Source organism: Gouania willdenowi, chromosome 13, assembly GCF_900634775.1.
Source record: "Gouania willdenowi chromosome 13, fGouWil2.1, whole genome shotgun sequence".
In the NCBI taxonomy this organism is placed as follows: Eukaryota; Metazoa; Chordata; class Actinopteri; order Blenniiformes; family Gobiesocidae; genus Gouania; species Gouania willdenowi.
The window spans coordinates 15281988-15297316 of NC_041056.1; the positions used below are offsets into that span (position 1 = coordinate 15281988).

Genomic DNA, 15329 nt, shown 5'->3' on the forward strand with positions numbered 1-15329 from the left:
GTTTGGAAAGTTGATAGACTAGGAATGGATTACAATAAGCTATGGCCTCTGGAAAGGGCAACGCCAAAGATTCTGACTTGAATGTTCCGAGTGTTGTTTAGAAAAAGTTTTCAGTTTGCAAATAAAGTGCATCCAGAGCATGGCTGTAATCAACAGCCTGCAGCACGTTCAAGTGATACAAGTCAGATGATTAATAACAGAATAAATAGCAAAGAAAAAAAAGCATAATGGCTTACTGTGAAAGGAAGAGTTTTGGGATGTGTGTGAAGTTACAACAAGGACAAACAAACAACAGAAAATGACTAAATGTATGTCACACACGTATGACCGACCCCAACAAACAGCAACAGGCCAGAAATAAACATAAGCACACATTTTTCTTAAAATTGTTAAATTATTTACATTTATGTTGAGAAACAGTCCTGTAAATCACTATTATAACTCTTTTAATCTTGAACTTAAAATAAATTTGAAAATATATTTCACCTGATTTTGTTACAATTATTTGGACAGGATATTTGTGTTTGCCGCTAGGCTAAAGAAATCAATTTTAAAATGTTAAATAACATTTACCTGTGTAATGATTTTTGTGATATTCATTGTGAGACTATTGAGCATGCACACAAAGACTTTTTGGATTTCTTTACACCGCTGGATTTCTGGTTTTCCATCACTTTTTGTACAACTTATTATACATTTTGGCAAAGTTTTTTCATTCATATAATGTAGATATTTAAAAACAGTAATTTTTTTTTTGATTGAGTTAAAAATCCATATTTCTAAAAATAATGTTAAGTTTGTGCCAATTAAATTGGCTGTTAAAATTCCCCAAAATGTTTGAAATGTGTCTTTTCAGTGAACTCTGATCTATTTTGGTTTTAGTGTTATTTTCTGCTTAGTTTTTGACTGTCAATATATGTGTATTGTGTTTTGATATTATTATTATTATCATTATTTGACTCTACTACTACAACTACAACAACAAAAAGTGTTAGAGCGACACCCTGTGGCCACAATTAAACGATTACAGTATGGGGAGGAGTTAATCATGAAGACATTTCTAAAGTTATGAGAGAACATTGGGTTTCTATGAGTTTAACCGGGATGTGATGGTGTTTTAAAAGGGAGATAATAATTAATACTTGTTGCGTATGGTTTTGTTAGGCGTTTTCTCCCAGTTAGATGACATACAGGTCCTCTCAGGAGCCCAGTTCACACTTGTAACCAGTGGGTGGCGGTAAGCGTAACATTCAAACGCAAACCGCCATGAAACAGCAAAAGAAGAAGTACTTCCTTCCCTGCAGCGCCTCCATCGAACAGAGGCGGTACTGCACGTTGTCAGTCGGTTAAACAGGAGAAGCGTGTGTTGCTTCTCTGCATAGGCGAAAATAACCCAGTTTCTGTTGGTGACCAGAAAAAACAGGTACACAGTGATGTAATGTATGCACTTGATACAAGGTGTTACCGTATCGGATGCTGTACTTGTGTTGCAAAGCTTCTCCTAAACGCTATTATTTCAGTAAATACTGAAAGCTAGGCTATGCTAGCGGTGATGCTAACGCTGTAGAGCAGTGTAAAGGCCCGGGCTACATGTGCCCTCAGCCGTTTGGGTAAATTACACTATCATCGATTACCAATGCAGTGAATGTATATTTATTATGTGGTTTAAATGACGCTGACGTAAACATAGGCGCTAAAACCTTTGAAATGTCGGAGCGAACATAATTGAACATGTCTTAACATGGCCGTGCTTTGCTTTAGCCAATAGCTAGCTCTCTAAGTTAGAACTATCACCAAACATTAATCATTGATAAAGCATAACTACAAGTCAGACATTCATCATAAAGGTGAAACCTGGAGATCCAGATTTTAGATTTTAACTCCTGCACTTGCGTAGAAGAGAGTGTTAGTTAGAGATTGGAATACAGGTAGTGTCAGGGGTGATGTTTGACGGAACCAGATTAAAAGAAAGATCGTAGATTGTGGCTGCCATGTTTTGATTGAGATACATTAGATCTAGCTTAACGGTCATGATGAAGATGCTGAGCTTTTCTTTGGTATACCTCATGACAACATTAATATAGAATACACAGTTCTGAGGACATACTAAAACATGAGTTTGTAGATTAAATCAAAGAGGACAGTATGAGATTTTACAACTGAAATGTCAGGGAAACCAAGGAAGATCTTAGAACTAAGTGAAGGATGGATGAAGATGATTTTGATCATCCTGCCGTTTTGCTGTTGTTTTAACCTGTAAACTGTCTGAGTTTCTTGAAGTGTTTTTAAAATTAAATGTATTATTATTATGTATATTTGGATTGATTAAGTAAATTGAGAGTGCTGGGTCAACCCCTAAAGGAAGCGATCAGAATTTGACAATGTACGTAGGGATACATCAAAACAATCACCTCTGAGGAAGGTGGGCAGTTAACAGTCGAAACATGTCAGGAGATAAAATTTCCTGGCAAACCTTGTCTGAATAAATGAAACCTTAACATACAGTATATTGGTGGATCTGATGAAGGATTCAGGTTTCGAGACTTGAAGACCAAATCCACACTATAATAAAACTGTATTGTGTTAATATTACTGTAGTTGTATTATTTACTCCCACTAGGAAAACTACATCCTAATAGCTAATATGTTGGTGACGTTTCTTTAAAGGGGCAATATTATGAAAAAAAAATCACTTTATAATGGTTTTGCTACAGTGATAGACATCCCTTTAGCCTAATTCAGAGGGCCATAGTTGGAAAAGCTCCCTCCCTTGTTATTCCACATTTTGTAAAAGTCAGCTCCAAACGGGCAACTTTAATTTTTCTAACGTTGTGACGTCATGTAGCAGAATCTCCTCCTCCTGACAATCCTGGCTCCTCCTACCCTATAAGAATGAGAGCTCCTCCCTCTCAAACTTCCTCACAGAAAAAACAAACACTGTGGTTTAATATAGAATATACATTATACTTTATTGTTATATATGTAAAGCTTCATACACGAAATGTGTTCTCTGCATTTAACCCCTCACTGAGAATAGTGGGCAGCCACCATTTAAATTAAAATTTAAATTAAATTAAATTGAATTAAATTTTACTTTAATAGAGATGAGGAGGAGAATAAAGTGACTTAGAAGCTTAACACTCCAGTGAGTGTTTCAAACAGCTGATTGACTTTGCTGCTGTGATAAACACACACCCTGAAGCAGCGCAGAGACGGACTCATAATCACAATAGCCACTGAAATAGCCATGTCTTTTATTGTAATGTGCAGTTTTTTGTTTAAAAACAATAACAATAGTGTGCGTGTTGCTTTGATGATCACTGATCTCCCTCGCAAGAACGGGGCATGAAGTCTGCGTCTACAAACACGCCCACTCATGCATATGCATGAAGGCTCCAAAACAGGCAGTTTATAGAGGTGTCATTAAAGGGCCTATTCAGAGGGCTAAAACTCCAGAAAACAGGCGAGTTTGGGAAAATAAACTTCAAATACTATGTTGTTGCGGAACAAAGATGGGTGAAAAATTGCATAATACTGGACCTTTAAATGACACATATGAACAAGAAAGCATGAAGTTTGGAATTAAGATTAAATGTGTTCAAAATAAGTCATTTTACCACTAAAACTAAAAGTAAGAGAAAGAACTTCTTTACAAAAATGGTTAAGTTCGGTTGTGTAAATCTGAAGACCTCATAACTCATGTTTAAGCTTACAAACATTCACATGTTTTGAACTTAAAATAGTCTTGATTTAACCACCAGTCTGATTTAATGCATCTTAGTCTGACTTCTAAATTTCTAATTCTGTCGCTCATACAGCAGCCGTGCCACGCCGCGCCCCCACCCCCAGCGGAGCCGTCATGTGGCAGGAGGCCCGCAAACATGAGCGCAAGCTTCGAGGTATGATGGTGGACTACAAACGCCGAGGCGAGCGCCGGCGGGAGTACTACGAGAAGATCGTAAGTGAATTATTGCTGTTCATCGACACAAGGCGTTGAGTTAATTGTATCTAAGAATGAACTACTGCGGTATCAGATTTGATCAAATCTGGAGATGCTTTGAACTTTCTTTTTTTAGCTTTAAATCACTTGAAATATAATAATTGCACTGACTGTTGGGACATTTCAGAAAATCTATAGTCAAGTAAAAATTGAGGAGGTTTGTTTTGGATTTTTCTTAAGACTGTAAATAAATTATCACAATGTCCAGCTTGACATTATATATTTGGGCTATTTTTACTTTAAGAATTACACATTAGGATGTTTGAATTTGACTTACCTTTTTTTTTTTTTTTAAATAATTTGTCTGATCTACTTTTATTTGAATGTTGTCCCGACAGAAAAAAGATCCTGCTCAGTTTCTCCAGGTCCATGGTCGTACCTATAAGATCCACTTGGATCCTGCTGTTGCTATGGCAGCAGAGAGTCCCGTCAATATGTGAGGAAAACACACAGAGCTACCTTTGCGGTTTTGAATTAGATATGAGTGACACATTTAATTTTATTTGTTCTTTAGGATGCCCTGGCAGGGAGACGCTAACAACATGATTGACAGGTTTGATGTCCGGGCTCATCTGGACTACATCCCTACCTACACCCCTCCTCTACTCACCACACCGTAAGCCTGAACTTGCTCCATTATCAATTGTTAACTCGTGGTTTAATATTAATGCCTCAATAGGACTGACAAAGTTGTTGAATAGCTGCATTTATGTGTTTTTTGTTTTTGTGCAATTTAAAATGACTGCTCTTTCATGTGAGAACAGCACATAAGCAGTCGTTACCAATCAATGACATTGTTAAGTGTTGATCTTTTGCTATTCAGTCAACTTGTTTTTACTAAGTAAGTAATGTCTGCTTTGTGCAGAATACCTGATCAAGAAATGGAGGAGAGGAAGTGCAATTATGAGCGCTACAGAGGCCTCGTCCAGAATGATTTTGCCAACAGTATGTATTCAGTTCAACCAATATGTACGTTTTTAAATATTGTCAGCAAGGAATACCAGTAATTAATAAAAACATACACATGACTGCACTGGTTAAGACAACAGCACAGTGCATTACATTGTGAAGATGATGGTTTGTTCCCTTGCCGTCACCGGGTATATTTAGTTGTGCTCTGTAACTCCCTGTTGTCTTCCCACAGTCTCGGAGGAGCAGTGTTTATATCAGATCTACCTGGATGAGCTCTACGGCGGCCTGCCCAAGATCAATGAGGATGAAAAGAAAAAGTATGCTCTTGAAACACCAAATCAATGTTTCCATATTCACTGTGCTTTTTAAGCCACAGTCAAAAGGTTTGTTCCCAAGACTCTCTGGTAATTGTTTTTCTGTTGGTGCAGACTGGCTGAGAAAAAGGCAAGCATTGGTTATACGTATGAGGACAGCACAGTGACGGAGGTGGAGCCCACGTCAGACAAAGATGAAGACAATTCAGAGAACAGTGAATCTGAAGAAGATGAAGGCATTCCAGATATTGGTGAGGAAACAGTTTTTTTGCTAATGAGATTTTCTCATGAGGATCACTGCAGCGTGCTGTGATTTACAGATGTGTTTTAACCTGCATGCACAGATGTGGAGGTTGATGTGGATGAGCTCAATCAGGAACAGGTCGGAGAGGTCAATAAATTGGCAACTCGGTATGGAATGACTGAAGGCGACTTCGTCAGGTAACTTGTCAGAGATCAGAAGGTTTTCCTTGCCGCCATGATGAATTCATGTTGGGTGTGGGATACATATGTATGTGTATATACGTATATATGCATATGTGTGTATCCATAAAATGAAGAGTCCGTCCTTAAGACTGCTCTACTGTAAAGTGCCTTGAGATACCATTGGTTATGATTTGGCGCTATACAAATAAAGATTGATTGATTGATTGATCATATTAAAAGGGTAGAACAAAATATATTTTCATGTTTAGGCTTTTTTTTTTTTTTTTTTTTTTACAATTCTCTTTTATGACATTTTCTATGTTTTGTATTAAGTATTGCAAGATAGCCACCTCCTGTTTGGAAATGATAAGTTTGTCCTTGTGATCCTATGATTTCATCATTTTCTTTAGGATGTTGAGAAAAGACAAGGAGGAGGTTGAGGCCATCAAATACGCCAAAGCTCTTGAGGCAGAGAAAGCCATGTACTCGGTAAGTTGAAATCTGAATCCACTGTAGGGATGTGTTTTTACCAAATGGTTTTGGTACAGGGTAGGGCTGGGCGATAGTGCCTTAAAAAAGTTAGTTTTGTTTGCACCTCAATCTCTGTTTATTTTTTTAAGAAAAATTCGAGTTTAGATTCGATTTTCGATTTTCTTTTTCCAATGCACTTAAAAATGACTGCAGACATCACATATATTGTCAAAAGTGCAACTTTATTACTGTGAATGTCCTCAAGTGTTGAAATGCATAGAACAATCCCAAAATAAAATGTAAATGAGGCTCTGTCATTCAACAATTTCAAGGTTGAACCCAGGTTTAAGCAAAAGTGCAACAGCAACTTCACAGTAGGTTATATTTTCTGATTAAGAAATCAGATAACTACATATTTTACAACATATAACAGTACAATTAAAAAAATAATAAACTCTTCCTTTAGCATTTCAGCATAGTGCGAATAAAAAATTAAACATGCGGCACACATATAGCCTATCTAAAGGATAAACAAAGAGGGGGCTGGCCCACATCGCGCTACGATAACCCATAAGGACAGATTGCGAAAAAGTCTGAAAAAACTGGTAAAAAAAAATAAATATATATTTATATATATATTTATTTTTTTTTAACTCGAATTTGGAAAATAAAAATCACTTTTATCTGCATATTGATTTTTTTGCCCAGCTCTTGTACAGGGTGTTTGTTTTAGTAGAGGTGCGTACCATACAATTTTTAGATATTATGGAATCGCACTCACACAGTATAGTTAGCCTAGCAGTTAGCCTTTGCTTACTGAGCACATAACCAACATAAAACCTCGTCATTCAGGTCTGTGTTTGGGAATATTTTAGATTATTAAATCTGACAATTGACAAAAACAAGTGTGTACTCTCTACCGCTGTGATTGAACGTGTCAGTGTTGGCAATCACAGCTAGCAATGCACTGTCAAGACAAGCATCCACTGATCGCAGGAAACAAGGGAGAGAAAGTGTAAAGAGGAGTTTAATGTGTGGTTGACATTCAGACACTTCCCACACAGCTTGGTTGGACACAACTACTTTAATTGAACGTGTTTAACATGCTGCGGCTTGTCTGTAGAGTCTGTAAACAACTCTCTCTGTGGTGGGTTCACTTTCTATTATAAAATAGGAATTCACAAACATCACAAGGAGGAAGCACATTTTTTTATTAATTTGTGAATTTACTACTTATTTTCAGAATTATCTTTTGAATTCTGTTTTTTTTTAATATTACATTATTGTATGTATTGAATGTTTTTTTAATAAAAAGCTGCTGGGTACGCAACACCAACAATTTTAGGTTTATCTTTTTTCCTGTATTTTAATTGAAATGCATCAAAACTGAGGCACATACTAAACCAAAACGTTTACATACTTACACCCCTAATCTGCTATGGATATTTGCTATTGATCATTTTCATTGACATTTTGTTCCGGTTTGTGTTAGGGTCGTCGCTCTCGCAGACAACGAAGAGAGTTCAGAGAGAAGAGACTCAAAGGTAGACAGATCAGCCCTCCAAGGTAAACCAAAACATTTTTCATAATTAACCCCCCCATTGTATCAAAGTGGGTTTCTATTAATGTACTGTTGTTTTTGCCTGGTTTTCAGCTATGCCAGGAGGGATAGTCCAACATATGATCCTTATAAACGGTGAGTTACTGGTTTGTCGCTGTCTTTTGCTTTCAGAGCTTCCTGCTTGTTAAATTCAGATGACTTGAATAATCTGATCTTTTTCAGGCCAGATTCAGATTCCAGTTCTGAGTCACGTTCACGCTCTCGAACTCCTGGTCCAGAGAAGATCACGTTCATTACCAGCTTCGGTGGCAGCGATGACGAAGCGGTGGCGGCAGCAGCAGCGGCAGCAGCAGCAGCCGCGACAAAAACAGCCACTGCTCACTCTGGCTCCGCCCCCTCCAGCTTGCTGCACTCTGCAGGTCATAGCAGGGGCTCCCGGTCGGTAACTTTCCCTCTTCTTGGCTTTTCTTTGGTTATTTTCCTCTTGCAGTCAATCTGTTCAGCGGCACAACCACAGCTACTAATGAATAGTGAATGAATATCGTGCTGTTTGACTATTTTTTATCTAATGTAAACGTGAAGATGTTTGATTAAGAATGTAAGGCTAAATGTATTTTGAATTGTTTTCCTGTGCATGTCATGATGTGTGTTTGCATTATTCTGTTGATATAATTTAGTGCTTCGAAAGAAGTAGAATTAATTTAAAGTTAGGTTAGGTGCTGGGATTGTTCTGGTATTAAAGCCTGTTTGTGTTTTGTCAGGAGACGCAGGTCGTCCTCCAGTCGCTCCGCCTCCTCATCCTCCCGCTCCTCCTCCCAGTCCTCGTCACGCTCATCTTCCCGCTCACGTCGATCCAGACGGGGCCATGGAGGAAGGGATTCCAGACGATCCCGCAGTCATTCTCGATCAAGGCGACATTCAAGATCTCACTCTAGAGGCAGAGGAGGGAATGGAGGGAGTGCATCGTGGAGGAGGAGAGACCGAACCCGGTCGAGATCCAACAACAGGGAGAGGGAGAGACGAGACCGTACTCGGTCGAGATCCAATAACAGAGGGCGTTACTCAGCACGCAGGCGGACAAGGTTAGAATGATCACCCAGCTCCATTGCAGTCGCTGTGTGTGATGATGTTGCACTTTTTTAACTCTAAGGCTGTGTTTGGAAAAGCAGACTTCGTACTACACACTACAAACTCAATGAGTATATACTGTCTACTATATACTATAAGTATGGTTTGTAAGATTAGGATGATGACCGTTCCAACTGAAGTATACTTCCAAATTTCCCAAGATGCATTTCTAACCTACAACGACAAAAACCTGAAGCACACTGAGGCTAAATATCTCTGTTGATTCTCCACTTTTGAAAGTTCTGAAAGCATTTTAAGCAAGAAAATGACCTAGTAGAATATCAACATGTGGTCATTGGATCCATAAAACTCGCTGAAAACACATTTCATGCCGACATTTCGGAGATTTTCAGAGACCTGCCATTGTGCTACTTCAAACTTCAAAACAAGAGCCCTATTTACAAATGGATTAAAAACTAATGAAAGACAAGAAGAGATGTTTTTGGTTTGCAAAGGGGATGTTTGAGTATGACTAGTGCCCACCGTGTGTACTTACTACCGATATAGTATACATCCGGGTATTTCTCGCATACACAATCTTTTCATACTATCTAATGTGAATGTGCTACATACTGATTTTGAGACTCAGACTTTTGAGTAGTACATTAGTATGATGTTTCTAACACAGCCTAAATGTTGCATTTCCTGTCAGGTCCCACTCCAGCTCACGACAGAACAGCAGCTTGAGGCGAGGAAGTCGAAGCAGCGGAGGACATCGTCGTGGGGGTAGCACCAGCAGGAGCCCGTCCAAGTCTCCCAGCCGCTCCAAACACAGTCCCTCCCCTCATAGAGGAAACCAGCAGCCGACCATCAGCGTTTCTGACAAGCTAAGAAAGTAAGATGACATAAAAGACATTCACCTTAATGCTAGTTCTCTACAAGTTTAGTTTTATTTATTTATCTAAAAACTAGAAGAAAATGGACCAAAAAAGTAATTTAAGTTGTTTTGTGACACCTGAATTCATCTTGGATTTTATGCATGTTTCATGCTGATTATCCAAATAATTTCTATTCTTTTACTTTGTTGATTTATTTTCCCATTTACTTATTAGGCTAATAAAGCCATGTACAGGGGCTTTTGAAAATGTATTATTCAACACAAGGATGTTACTTTTGACATATAATTGTTGATGACACACATTATTGCTTATAGAATCTTCTCTCCCTTTGTTTGTCCACTAGGCCTGACGCTGCGGGTGGTAAAGAGACGGGAGCTGCCAAAGTCAGTAAGAATTTGATCTAACTGGGTTTCTTGCTAAAGCCTACGCCTCCCCCATCCCTGACAGGCTGACGTGGTTGTCCATCAGACCAAGCCAGTGTTTCTCACAGCAAATAAAAATTGTTCATGCTTTTTTTTTTTTTTTTACCTGATGAACGCACAGCCCATGTTTACTCTTTAACGACCGATTTTAATAAGTTGCCCTCTCGGTACTACTCGGTTGTTTTTGAAGTTCTTTAAGTTTAGATGACAAATGTTTGTAAACTGCATGTTTATGTGAGTGACTTTGTCTTTTTTATCCGTCTGTAATCTTAAACACCCCACAATGTGTTTAAGGAACTGTTATATTCTTAATGATCCCAGATCAAGGTGAGAGTTATTCATCAGCATAGCAAACAGTTACTAAAACATGAAGCAGTTTTATTTCAACGTGTCGTGTTGTTTTCCACCCTGGGACATTTGGTCCCCTGACCCCTCCCGTTCTTTACCTGGTTTCTTGGAAACAAAAGACACTCCATCTGAGTTTATCCCAACAGACAGTGAAAGAGAAGCAACGTTTTTAAACTGCTCTTCTCATTGCGTTTGCCTGCGGTGTTGTGACCTGCAGTTTTTCTTGCCTGGCCAGGTTGAAACAGCCCAGTGATGGGTGTGTCTGCTACAAAAACGCCACTGGCTCTCTCTGAACTTTCTAAACTTACCGGACCTGAACTTTCTTCCTCTTTGTTCCTCTTGCTTTGCGATCTCGGCTGTCCTCTCTCACTCTGTTTCTTTTTCTTCTTCATCATCATCATATCCAGTCACACCCAGTCTGTCTACAGCCTAAACCTATTTTAGAAAAGAAAATATTTGCATTTGCATCCACTCAAACACACACAGTCTGAGCCCCCAGAATTGTAACTTAGAACTATGTTTCTCAAAAATAAAGATGATACCTTTGTAACACTGCTGTTTTTTGCTCTCGCACACAGACGCACATTTTCAGATTTTTTTTGTCAGGTTGTTGACGGCCCTGCTAACATTTTTGTCCCCTTCAGTGCAAGATGACGCCTCAGGAGCGGCTGAAGCTACGAATGCAGAAGGCCCTCAACAAGCAATGTGAGTGCAGCTTACCTGTTTGATAGATTTTAGATACTCTGATGTGCCCACAGCTTTCGTGGGGACACTCGGGTGAGTTTGGGTTACATGTTGTTCAGGCATGCCAATTAAAATGTCATAACTTCCTCCCGCTGGTGTGTTTATTTTTTTTTTGGCATGCAGCCAAGGCGGATAAGAAAGCCGCTCAGGTGAAGATCCAGCAGCAGGAACATAAACGACAGGTGTGTGTGTTCACCCTTTTAAAGTATTCATTTATATCAGTGGTTCTGGGACTTTTTGGGCTTAAGTACCCCCTTTCTCTTATCTGTGAATCCAAGTACCCCCTTTGTCCGGTTACAGTATTTTGCTCAGAATACTATGAAAAAAACAACTATAGAGCATAATGATGGAAAGAATGAGTGACAATTCACATTTTAAAGAATCTCATTTTATAAATACCAGTAGTTGAAGAAAACGGTGTTTGGTGCCTCCTGAATAGATTTATTTCTATAGTTCTTATTATTTCTGTAATCTCCCACTAGGTGTGGGACAAAGACTGACCCTTATCTAAGGGTCAATGATGTGATGTCTAAATATTGTGTCTATCTGCATTTCTTTTAGTTAGAAAGGGTTTAAATGCATAAAAATATACCAAATATCTACTAACATATCATATATATGCATATATACATTTTTTATTTTTTAAATGTTACTTACTGAATGACTTGGGCTGTTACTTTAATGCATTAATTGTGATTAATTAATTACAGGAAAAATGTACGCGCTAAAAAAATTATTCTTGTTATAATTGCTTGTTTTGTTTGTACCTCAAACAGCGCGGAACAGTTTTCTCCATTGCACACGTTTCCGGTATACCCATAATTCACCGGCTACAATGGTAGAACCTGAGGAGACCGTCTTGTGAGCATTAATTTTAGTTATTAAAAAAAAAAAAAAAAAAAAAAACGGATTGAAAACTAAAGCCCAGTTGTGTGCAAACTGTGCAAGAAAGAGTTTGTGGATCACCAGAGGTCTTCTTGCCTCCAGCCTTCCAGCAGAGCTCTAGCACCTCAATGCTAACTATGTAGCAGCTAGCACTTACAGCTGTCCTTCTGTTCTTCTATTCGGACCCTACACTCGACCGAGTGGCCCAAACAATCCATAGTGGACAAGATGACAGGGTTCAGAGCCAAAATGAATGTCCATGAGTGACGAATGAACAAAGTCAGTGGATGAATGTCTGTTTAAGTTAGTAAGATAGGATATGTGACAATATTTTTTTATGATTACATCTAAGTCTTAGATTAGGACATTTAGGAAAATGTTGTGAATTATAATGACAGCCAATCTGGTGGGGGATTGTTGACTGGCTTCTAGTTACTTTTAATTTAATTAGTAAAAAGAACAAACTTGTCAACAAATCCTGTTACAGGTTGTCATTTTTGACAATTTTTTTTTCATTGTCAATTACGTATTCACCTTACGAATACAGGTCTCACCTAGTTATATTTATAATTTTTAACCAAAAAATACACATTTCAAAATCCCTATGTTTTTCATGCTTTTATTAATTCTTTCAAGTACCCCCTGTCGTGCCATCATTTGTACCCCTATTTGAGAAACACTGATTTATATCAACGTGCGGAATTGCTCTTTTATTGCTGCTTGTTGTTTACAGGAGAGGGAGGGAGAGCTACGAGCCATGGCCCGAAAGATACGCATGAAGTAATGCTCCTTTTCTGCTGCTCTGAGTGGAGAAACCAGGAGTGTGTGTGTGTTGTCTGACTCTGAGGCTTGTGTGTTTAGGGAGCGCGAGCGACGGGAGAAAGAGAGAGACGAATGGGAGAGGCAGTACGGCCGAGACAGCAACTCGCCTTCTCCCTCCAAACACAGTAAGACCCTCAACTGTGAACAACCTGGATCAGATTATAGTGAACAGTAATTAACACTTAAACTGATGTTAGCAAAAGTATTAGCGGTAATTGTGTTCAGTCATGCGTTCGCTGTCATGACAGCTTTGTGTTTTCTGTGCTTTCAGGTCGAGAGTACAACTCACACAGAAGGTAAGACATCTCTGTTGAAATATTAATATTTTTAATTTATTTTGACTGTGCATTGCCATGAATCTGACGATGTAATACGATATATCTCGATACTAAACAATACAATATACTGTACATCGCGATATCAATAATTACATATTTCACCTTTACAATTACAAAATGGTATAAAATACAATTTATTTCATTTTCTTTAACTTGTATGAGCAAGTAAATGTAACTAATTGAAGTACAAATATCTAAAATAGTGGTATGTTTATCAAACTGTCAAATTACATGTTTCAAAAAATGTAAACTTTTGCTTCTACAACTGATTCTGATTCTGTTAAGTTCTTAAATTCTTTTAAAAAAAAAAAAAAAAAAAAGTAACCACATGCATCTATCAAAGTGCCAAGTATGTTATATTTTCATACTGGGGGGGCTACTGGTCTGTGTGTGTGAAAGGGAGAAAGATGAGGACTGCTACTGCTTCTTTTTTAACAGATGTTGATTAATCTGTGACAAATCGGGCTCTAGTTTTTTTTGTTAAAAAATGATTTTAAAAAGTCGATTTAGACATTTTTTTTGAATTGATACGATAATCACGCGGTGATATATCACCGAATCTATTTTTTCTTACACCCTTAGTGAATATATAACTTCTTTTTGTGTTATTAACTAAGTTCTCGTCTTCCCAGCAGGAGGTCGTCGTCGAGATCTGCATCAAGATCTAGATCCAGATCACGGAGTCCACCCTACAGATACTGAACGTGGTTCTAAGCTGGTGTCCAGTACAGAACCTCAGTCTGGAAGCTGAAACTAACCAACACATGGACCATTAGGACCTTAAGCGACTGATGGTCGATCGATAAAACCAACTCAAGAAGTCCCAGATTGAACTTCTTTTCATTTGTACAAAACAGTTTTTGATTGTAAAAGCTTTGGTTCAATACTTAGTTTAATTAGTTTTGAACAGATACATTTATTTTTCCCTGCATGCTTCCTCTTCTGTTTCTGAAACCGTTTTCATCTAAATTTCTGCTCATTGTGCATTAAAAAGCAGTGTGTGCAGTTACACCTTATCTCCCTCATGTCTTTCTCCATAACTGAACTATTCACTCTGAACATTCAAAACAAGTCTTAAAAATGTATGTACAGGATGTTTATACATGTTTTGTTTGAAACTATGAAAGAAATGAAATTAGTCTGTTTATTAAAATTATTGATTGTATTTGTTTTGTGTTTTTTGTACCCTGTGTTCAGCCTAGCCTACAACTTGTAATCAGTGACGTTGGATGTTAAAAGCACATCTATAATAAAGGATTACTTTTAAATCCTTTTGCTATTTCATGTTTTTGTTTTCCACATCAGACTTTCACACATTTTAGAAACAATTTAGAACAAAACTAAAGCATCTTGTCTTTGGATAAACAAGCATGACTTTTCCCTTAAACTTATTAAATAAAAAGTATGAATTTATAAAGGCCAGAAAATAAGTTTACTAAGACAGTTTTTATGTGTATTTGACAAGCTTAGCTGTGTATAAATCAATCAATACCAAATCCTGCATTTTTTTTCTTGAGCTCCTGCTTTAAATGACTATTCCTGTTTTAATGAACACTGAAATATGACAGAGGCAGAAACCCTTTGGAATTAATTGAGCTAAGAGCATTAATTCTAAATAATCTAGAATAGATCACTTATAGAATGTATAGGAAGTTACTTAAATACATTTAACACTTTTTTTTTTTTTAAGTCTATAATACAGAAAAGCCTGGGATTTTTCCATGTGGGTTTCTGTCTTCCTTCCAAAATTATGTATTGTATTTGTCTAAATTGTCTAAGTGAATGATTAGCTGCAAATAAAACTAAAAATGTGAATGTTCATGTTTAATAAAAACTACTGCAATCTATGAGCAAAATGTCACTTTGTACAGAAATATTCTACTTTGTGGTAATAATAAGTTGGTGCATGGCTGCACTTTGCTTTGGGAGCTGTAGTGAGAGAAATACAGAAAAGACAAGCAGTAAAATACACTGGAAACATGCAGCAGTAATCCATGAAGAGCTGAGCTCAGAACATAAATACATTATCTTTTATTTTGTTTTTTATAATTCTTCCCCCTAACCCCCCCCCCCCCCCAAGAAAAAAATACATTTATTTAAAATTAAGTCCTCACCCCCC

The 15329-nt window shown here is 37.7% G+C and overlaps 1 protein-coding gene across 3 annotated transcripts; it reads left to right on the forward strand.

Annotated features, from left to right (window-relative positions):
• Positions 1 to 1267: 1267 nt before the first annotated feature.
• clasrp (CLK4-associating serine/arginine rich protein) lies at positions 1268 to 14478 on the forward strand. 3 transcript variants are annotated; one of them, XM_028465077.1, is made up of 21 exons: positions 1268 to 1423; positions 3819 to 3958; positions 4339 to 4436; positions 4515 to 4616; positions 4866 to 4945; positions 5145 to 5229; positions 5341 to 5477; positions 5571 to 5667; positions 6063 to 6141; positions 7616 to 7689; positions 7778 to 7819; positions 7907 to 8122; positions 8446 to 8766; positions 9465 to 9647; positions 9995 to 10034; positions 11066 to 11126; positions 11289 to 11347; positions 12784 to 12830; positions 12912 to 12997; positions 13144 to 13168; positions 13843 to 14478. In XM_028465077.1, exons 2-21 carry the CDS (start codon positions 3860 to 3862, stop codon positions 13910 to 13912), a joined length of 2001 nt encoding a protein of 666 aa, XP_028320878.1. In that variant the 5' UTR covers positions 1268 to 1423; positions 3819 to 3859; the 3' UTR covers positions 13913 to 14478. The 3 variants fall into 3 exon arrangements, 2 of the variants coding, with proteins under 2 accessions (XP_028320878.1, XP_028320879.1); XM_028465078.1 differs by having other exon boundaries at positions 13846 to 14478; XR_003675384.1 differs by lacking the exons at positions 13144 to 13168; positions 13843 to 14478 and having other exon boundaries at positions 9995 to 10038.
• The last annotated feature ends 851 nt before the right edge of the window (positions 14479 to 15329 follow it).

Coding starts and splice junctions, on each gene's coding strand:
- clasrp (XM_028465077.1), top strand. CDS start 3,860: ATGTGGCAGGAGGCCCGCAAACATGAGCGCAAGCTTCGAGGTATGATG. Junction 4,437..4,514: donor GCAGAGAGTCCCGTCAATAT/GTGAGGAAAACA, acceptor TTTGTTCTTTAG/GATGCCCTGGCAGGGAGACG. Junction 8,123..8,445: donor GGTCATAGCAGGGGCTCCCG/GTCGGTAACTTT, acceptor GTGTTTTGTCAG/GAGACGCAGGTCGTCCTCCA.